At 36.4% G+C, this 9,051-nt stretch overlaps 2 protein-coding genes across 2 annotated transcripts; both read left to right on the top strand.

Annotated features, from left to right (window-relative positions):
* Positions 1-2,077: 2,077 nt before the first annotated feature.
* LOC134252990 (uncharacterized protein F54H12.2-like) lies at positions 2,078-3,082 on the top strand. Its single transcript, XM_062735516.1, has one exon. It carries the CDS (start codon positions 2,078-2,080, stop codon positions 3,080-3,082), a length of 1,005 nt encoding a protein of 334 aa, XP_062591500.1.
* Positions 3,083-3,161: 79 nt separating this feature from the next.
* LOC134252989 (uncharacterized protein F54H12.2-like) lies at positions 3,162-3,494 on the top strand. The gene has a single exon (XM_062735515.1). It carries the CDS (start codon positions 3,162-3,164, stop codon positions 3,492-3,494), a length of 333 nt encoding a protein of 110 aa, XP_062591499.1.
* The last annotated feature ends 5,557 nt before the right edge of the window (positions 3,495-9,051 follow it).

The following is a 9,051-nucleotide window of genomic DNA, read 5'->3' as shown; positions in this document are numbered from 1 at the left end:
GTTATTCGAACTCGTGTGACAGAGGAATGGCGGACGAAATAAACACATGGCCTCGGGAAAGACCCCCAAAGAAAAATAAATTTTCAAGAATTATGGATAATGACAAGAAAAAAGCGAAACAAATGGTTGTAGCCATATTATGAATGAATAAACAACACCATTTTAAATGCATTTTTCATCTCGTGAATGCTGTAGCTGCGCAGTTCTAACATGTTTAAATTTTTAATTAAAACAAAATAAATTTAAATTATTTACTAATTTTGGTTTTAACAGTAGGTAATTAGTGCATTAACACTTTGAGTAACTTTGGGCTAGTTTAGAAGTGTATTAAGCGCATTCTTGGTATTTCTTATTTTACACCAGACTAGATCCAATATGGCTTGTACATCCCCCTTAAAATGAAAACCTTAGACCCAATGCCATTACGTCAATGTCCTGTACTGCTCGATTGGGCCCATACTAGACGGCCTGCACTCGTTGAACTAGATAGGAAGATGGAAATTAGAAAATTCACTTAGACCCGGGCCTTATGTTCACCCCAAGGCTTTAACAGAGGAAATAAGTCTAGGACTACAGAGATCATTGAAAAAATTATGGAAAACCCTTAGTGATGGAAATGAAGACAAATTATGAAATTAGTATATTACAGCCCTATATGAGTGATGTATGAAATCAATGAAAAAATGCTTACTCCCTTATGATTTTTTAATCCCTAGCTTATAAGCTAGGCATGGACAGTCAGAAAGTCATTCTTCAGAAGATACAGAAAACATGACCAAATGGATCAACATTAGTTATTTGGGGAAAACAATACTGTGGATTTATATGAAAATCTGAAATCCATGATGTCATTGTGACTTATTAACCCCAGACGGTAGGCTCCAATGCCTTGAAATTATTAAAGTGGTGCCTTGTACATTTCATTTGGAGGATTCAAAACAACCAAATGGGAACCCATTAGCGGAATATTTAAATAAGTAAAAAACATTTCGATACCATTGAGATTCACATCATGACCCCTTTTAGGACAACCCATGCCCTTTGTAAGTGGCAAATCAGTGGTGAAACTTCATTTCAGAAAAGTCTACTGAGATGAGTGTACCGTTATTGTGTTCCATCTTACTGGGTGTGGTGGCTTGTCTGGTCTGCTGTCTGTATTGTATTCAGCCGTAAAGGGTATAAAAGGAAGTCCCCCGAGGATAGAAAGGTCAGTTGAACGAGCATGAACCAGCAGATCACCCCGGGATTACTGAGACAAAGAGGACACGGACAGTTTGTCTATCATAAAGGGTTATTACTAAAAAGGACACGGTTTTTTAGGACCCCAAAAAGAGCAGCTCCTTTAGTCAGCAATCTAGTAGGAGGATTATTGGGTCAACAGCAAGCCCCACCCCCACAACCACCAGTCTATTATCCACCCCAAAACTATCAAAGAGGGGAAGGATTCTTTATGTTTTACTAAAACCGGAGCTAAACACGCCTTGACTGCTGCTGCTAGAACGGGATTAGACGTATTAGAAAATAAGAAAGATAAAAACTCACGGAGTACAAGCTCTAAAAAATACTTCGGGAATGGTGAAACAAAGAATGAATCTAGGAGGTACTAACAGAAGAAGAAGAAGAAAAGGAATGAAAAAACAGAGAGGATCGGGAATGGTGATTAAAATAACAAGAAGAAAAAGAAGACGACAGAGAGGTCGAGGATTTTTTACTGATTTGCTGAAAACCGGAGCTAAACACGCCTTGACTGCTGCTGCTAGAACGGGATTAGACGTATTAGAAAATAAGAGATCTTTAAAAGACGCAGTCAAAACTCACGGAGTACAAGCTCTAAAAAATACTTCGGGAATGGTGAAACAAAGAATGAATCTAGGAGGTACTAACAACAGAAGAAAAAAGACCCCTATGTTAGCCCGAGGAGGTCCTAAGAGAAAAAAGAAAACACAAGGAGGAGGAATTCCTAAAAGAAAACGTCCTTTAGATGTGTTTGACTGAGAGAGAGAGAGAGAGAGTATAAATAGGCCAGTCCAGTGAACAGAAGGTTCATTTGTGAAAACTGAATCCTAGTAGACACATCATGTTACAACCCGATTCCTGTGCGTGTGGGATGAACAATTTACAATTGTTTGAAGTCCCTCCCACTAATATTGCTTTAGAAGACTCGAAATGGGAAGAATATTACCCTATTTCCAGTACTTTAGATTCCGACACCGCTCCCATCGAATTTGAAATTAAAGGACAAGGAGATCACCATCTGGATTTATCTCAAACTTATCTTCAAATGGTATGTAAATTTACCAAAGACGATGGAAGTAATCTGACTGGGGCGAACAGCACTTCGAGTCCCGTGAATAATATCTTACATTCCATGTTTACGGAAATCGATGTCAGTCTGAATGGAAAAATAGTGACTCCAGGGACGGATACCTATCCTTACAAAGCTTATCTGGAGAAATTATTATCTTACCGACCCAGAACATTAAAGACACAGGCGAGGGCCTGTAGTCTGTGGGAAAAAGATACGGCAGGACATATGGACGAAGTGGGGTTAGAGGCTCTTGGTGTAGCTCAAAATAAGACCTTTGATGTAACTAAAGGTTCAAGTAAAGACACGGTGACCATTGACGAACCCATCCTCACAGCGTTACCAGTCAATTCTAAAAACGAAGGATTCCGAAAAAGACACCAAGCTATTGCTGACAGTAAGAAAATCAGTTTGCTGGATCGTTTACATCTGGATTTGTTTCAACAAGATCGATTTCTACCTAATGGAGTGGACGTCCGTTTGCGATTTAATCGAGCTAGACCTGCTTTCTACATGATGATCAAAGGAGGAAGTACAGGAAAAGTGAAAATTTTGAGTATGGTCTTGTGGGTGAGAAAAGTCAAACCCACACCAGTCATGATGAATGCCATTAATCAGAGTTTGAATACCCACAGAGCCAAATATCCCTTGAGAAGAGTGGAAGTGAAAACCTTTACCATCCCCACAGGAACTCAGTCTAAGATTACGGATCATCTGTTTCAAGGCCAGATGCCTAAACGGCTCATTTTAGGCTTTGTGGAGAATGCCGCCTTTTAACGGAGATCAAACTAAAAATCCCTTTCATTTCCAAAACTTTGGGATCAAGAAATTAGATGTCAGTATCAACGGAGAGACCATGAGTACTCGTTGTTTTGAGCCTAATTTCAACGACGATTTATATCTGAGATCTTATCTCAGTCTGTATCAAGCCCTGGGAAAATTAGGAGAAGATTGGGCTCCAGACATCACCTTAGAAGAGTATAAAAGCGGCTACACTCTATGGGGCTGGGATTTCACTAAAGATCAAGAGGCGCAATCGGATAAATTCCACATCATAGAAACAGGAAATCTGAGAGTAGAAGTGCAGTTTACCAACAATACACCTAACACCTTAAATTGTGTGGTGTATGCAGAATTCGATAACCTATTAGAAATTAACAAACAGAGAGAAGTGAGCATTGATTACTAATGGATACGGGACAATTGAGAGAAGTCTTATCCAGAGAATTCAAGAGTTCTTTTGGAGGGGTGTATCCTGTAGATTTATTACCGGATCAATTAAGACCTGGAGAAAAAGCTGTGGTGGTCAATACGGATCCTCAAGATCGACCTGGAGAACATTGGGTGTGTCTGTATGTGAGCAATCCCGTGGTGGAATATTTCGATTCTTATGGATTTCCTCCCTTACAAAAAGAAATTCAAGATTTTATCCAGCGTCATGCTCAGCAATGGATTTATAATCCGTATCGCTATCAAGACTGGAATACCGATGTGTGTGGACAATATTGCGTGTATTATTTACATCAAAGAGAAAAGAAAAGAAAGAAAGCCAACGAATGGCTATTCCCTTTTGACCAGAGTACGGCTTTACAAAGGGACAGATACGTAGCGAATTGGTTTAAAAACACTTATCATAAATTACCTACGGGTCATGGACAAAAGTGTCAATGTTTTTATCAAAATGTATTGTAAATATGTTGTTTGTTGTTTGTTGTTGTTTGTTGTTACAAATAAAGAATGAAAAAAAAAAAATCTGTGTTTTCTTTGTTATTTATGTGTAAGTAAAAAATCCAGTTTGAACTAGTTAGGCTAGGCTAGACTGTGAAGCGTGACGTCATAATCACATTCTTGCAATGTTTTTTTTTGCACACGGCGCATTTACCTGTGCAGTCAGCATAAACAAAAAACGTAGGTCTATCGTATATTTCTTTGCACACGGCGCCAGTATTTACCTGTGCAGTCAGCATATTTTTTTTTGCACACGGCCCTTATCTTTTTGCAAAGGTGTGAGGGGTATAAAAACAAAGGTGTTTTAAAACATAGCTTCATTTTACATCATGAGTGTCCAGGAGATACAAGGTGATTTACTCAACTGTGAGGTAGAAGCTATTGTTCATCAATGTGATTGTTTGTCTGTAAAAGCTTATGGATTGAGTCAAATTATTGCAGAGAAATTCCCACAAGCCAATCTCTATGCCACCCGCACAGCTTCGATATTTCCAAATATAGCTGTAGAAGAAGATAGAGGAATTCCAGGCACTATTAAGGTGTTTCCTTCACAAACCCCTGTGGTCATTTGTTTACTATCTCAATGGGATTATGGAAAACCAAGTCACAAACCTAGAAGAATTTCCACTTATCAGGACACAGCATATAATAGAGAGAAATGGTTTCAAGCTTGTTTACAACAAATGGGTAGTTTACCTTACCAGACTTATGCTTTTCCTTTTGGATTATGTTGTGGACTAGCAGGAAATCGGGATCATTATAGACATTATATTGAACAATTTGCACATACTTATAACAAACAGGTGTACATAACTTGTGGATATTAAGTGTATGTATGTATGTATGTGTTATTGTTTTGATGAAAAAATAAATGTTTAAAAATATATATTTGATGTGAATTTATTTCATAAAAAAGAGGGAAATTATTATTATTATTAAAAGATAAAAATGTTAAAAAAAAAAAATCCAGTTTGATCTGGTTAGAGGAATGTCTAGACTGTGAAGCCTGACGTCATAATCACATTCTTGAAATGTTTTTGCACACGGCGCATTTACCTGTATAGTCAGCATAAACAAAACGTAGTACCTAAGTACCAATGTAAAAACACTGTGTAAACAACTCCAGTATTTAGGGATAGGTTAGGGGATAGGGTTAGTTAGGGGGTTAGGGTTAGTTAGGGTTAGTTAGGGTTAGGGTTAGGGTTAGGGGATAGGGTTAGTTAGGGTTAGGGTTAGGGGGTTAGGATTAGTTAGGGCTAGTTAGGGATAGGGGGTTAGGGTTAGCACTCCACTCAGTTGACCCGGTCATCCAGCCTGCTTCCGGCTAGGACATTTCTGGCTAGACCACTTCCGCTAGGGCCCACTTCCGCTAGACCACTTCCGCCCACTTCCGCTTCCGCTAGACCAGTTCCGGCCACTTCCGGTTATGACGTCACTTCCGCACTAGCTAGGCGGTTTATACTACTAACAATGGTTTAAGGTCAGAAGGACAAACCTTGTTCATGTCCAAAGGAAGGTCTTGTCATAAGTAATAAACCTTTGAATGATGAAAGACCAAGTTCTATATAACTGTTCAAATTTTATGACCAAAGTTAAAACTCTAAGGTCAATGTCAATTAGGGTCAAATTTGGTGATACCCAGAGAAAGGTCTTGTGACAAGTATACTGCCTACAGGGAAATGTTCGCCCTTGTCACAAGTGATCGAGCGAATTTAATACGGGGCGAATTAAAAGAACAGTACAGTATTAATTCTTAAACCGAACTGTGACTGGGCGAATTTAAAACGGGACAAAATTGCCAGCCATTATAAAAGGGCGAAAATAATGCTGCATACAGAACACATGTAAAAGGCCTATCACTGACTAATCTTAAGGTTATGGTCATTGTTTAAACTTTTTATGCCCCCATAATAGAAGATTTTTTTTTTTGCAGTTTTTGCTGCAGACAGACAGACATAGAGATAAATAGACAGATAAACAGACAGGACAAAAACGATATACCTCCCTAATCTTTGATTACGGAGGTATAAAAATTATCAGATGGTGGAAGATAACCCTTTCTTAAGGCCCTTGTGGTTGGTGCCTTTGGTACATGTACCTCCATCATCTCTTACGTTAAGGTGGACATATTTTACAACATGTTATATTTTTAAAAATCCCGGTTTTAAGTAACAAACGTCGTACACGAGACACATTTTAAAAGAATAATTTGATAAAACTATATACTATATATATACTCCGGTTTGTAGTTGTCGGATTAAGGTAGTCCGATCCTCAGGTTTATAAAATTAGCAGTTAAGTAATCAAAAATACTCATAAAAGTATCTCTAAATCCACAAAGTTATGTAAATTTATCCACAGTATTTCTTTAAAGTTAAAGATTAAAGTTAATCATATTATATTGGGAAAAATGTCAAATCTCCAATATTTTTGTAGAAAAAGCGAATTGGAATATCAGCCATGCATTGTCCAATTGCAAATTGATTAACAAATATATTTTAGGTTAAAAAACTATGGGTAACCAGGCATTCAGAGAAATTGTCCTGGTTTTTATACTTATTTGGTATTTTTTGTCTTATATTTCTGTCATGTATTCTATAATACATTGTGTAAAAGGCTTTTACTATCATTGCAAGACACCAAAAATCACTTCTGATTTCATATCATGCTAATAAGCATTGGTATCTAAGGCTGGATTCAAGAAAATCTTATTTCTCTAAAACTGTATAAACTGTTTTCCTTTTATAGGGTACAAATGTCAACTTTTACAAGACCTTTTCTAAGACTTCAGAAAACCATGAATCTTATAAAGATAAATAAAATGAAATTGTTGCATGAAAAAATTTCATTTTCAAGCTTCATTTTGATGCATTTCGAATGAAATATTAATTTTTGGAGTTATCCTTCCTGGCTGAGGATCGGATATCCTTAAGGATATTTTGTGTGATTTGTTGATGCGTACAAAATCAAATCACCAAACTAAGTGTAAACATGTTTACAAATTTAAAAGTTTAAAAAATGTTTTAATTCACAAATAATACTATTGTATTTCCGTCTAGAATGTAAGGGGTTTGTATAAATACATGCATTGAGCGCACAGCTACCTTGACATTTAAGGCGCGTCGTCAGAATTGTGGAGTTCACAAAAACTGACAGTTTCTATTAATGCAGTGGAAATCTAGTAAAAATGAAGGAAGTATATTATATCTTCAGTGTTCTGACTTTACTTGGGGTCACAGAGGGAGGACAGAATGACACCTGTCGTTACAGAAGCCTGGCTTCCTCGCCAAACCAAACCAGGTGGGTATTCTATTACCTCTTCAAGACAACAATTTTATTTTTAAAGTATAACGAACACAAAGATCACTTAGGTAAAGTAGTCGACTTGTAATCAATCAATGATTAAAAAAATGGATAAATATCATGATTTCTTATCTTAAATAATCTTTTAAAAATATCTTTTTTATCTTCCTGCACACGAAGAATAACGGCGCTACCTTGATTTAAAAAAATGTACGATTTTACTTTTCTTTTCACTGATAACGAAGTTGTCCTATATTAGTCATGACCATGGTTCTTGGTTCAGATGTCTCCGCTTTAAATAATTGAATAATTACTAGGCCTACAGTAAAATAACATGGACCGTAGGATAACACACTGGACATTAACTGACCGTGATTTTGGTCAATATACAACACCAGCACTGTCGTATAAAGCAAATATAAGAAATAAAGTAATTCTAACCTAAAAGGACAAGACAACTTGTCAGATTGAGAACAAAATAATTTTGGCCCAAGAATCATGGTCATATGCGAATTAATGACGATCGGAACTCCCATTTGTAAAAGGTCGTTTATAAGACAATTTTAATTCTTATTTACCAAGAACAAGTTTTCTATTCCAACATTTAGTATTTTGAATGCATGATCACAATTACTTGATGACAAAAAAGTTCAAGATTACCAAGAACAAGGTTTCTAGTCCAAAATTTAGTATTTTGAATGCATGAGCACAACTGCTTGATAACAAGGAGATGGGTGAACTTAGCATGCAAAAAACCCACAAGCTTCAGATATATAAAAATCATATTCAAATTGTGATTTTAGTGTTTAGAGTTAAGTTCTCATCATTGATTTTTGTAAAATCATGATAAACAAAAAGTTTTGAGGAAATTTTTTCGTTAAAATTTATTCTTTTATAAAGAAAAATAATGTGGTATCCATTGGGTTCGCACCCTGGCAATAAAAATCCTGAGTTGCATTCTCTATTGAGAGTAGCACGCTAACCACTACGTTACACAAGTCCTGATGAAGTGTGGCATTTAATCATGTTTGTGATATGGCTATTGACTTAAGGGACTTCAAGTATTTCTCGAAAGTTATGTCATAAACTTAAATTTTTAAGGTATAGTGGGTCATTGCTCCATAATTTTGGAAACCAAAACATGTATGTTTTTATTATCGTTTGCAGTTAACTGTTAACTTTCACGTTACGTCATGATCTAGTTAACAGCTGCACTCAAGGTAAATTGTACACGCCTCCTAAACGCAAGCTTTACGACTGGAACTTTCTTCTTATCCCTGATTGGTTGCTCGTGCAACTGATTATTTCTGTGTCAATGCTGATAATTTGAGTCGACCAATCACGTGAGTTGTTTACGCTGGATGCATCTGACGAAAAATATCGTGACGTAACGTGAAACTTTACAGTTAGCTGCAAACAATAATATGCAAACTTTGAGGATTAACTTTCAAAAAAAATGGAGAAAGGACCCACTCATAACGAAAAAGTGTTATAGTGTGAAAAAATGACTCGTTTTGTCCTCTTTCGTGTGTGTATAATATTTCATAGGCAAATAACTTCAATTTTCATGAGATTTGTGCAAGTTGTAGAGATTTTACATAAAGTATACTTTAATGTTAGATGAAATATTAAGGAAAATTTTGATAAAATTGAGATTTAATTTTTCACCTTCATGTTTGTCGCGCTATGGGCTTATCTCTGCTATGTTCACCCAT

Source organism: Saccostrea cucullata, unplaced genomic scaffold (assembly GCF_032062105.1).
Source record: "Saccostrea cucullata isolate Sc308-1 unplaced genomic scaffold, CSIRO_AGI_Scuc_v1 ctg19219, whole genome shotgun sequence".
NCBI classification, from domain to species: Eukaryota; Metazoa; Mollusca; class Bivalvia; order Ostreida; family Ostreidae; genus Saccostrea; species Saccostrea cuccullata.
The sequence above is the reverse complement of the archived record's forward strand: the minus strand, read 5'-3'. Positions and strand labels throughout refer to the sequence as shown.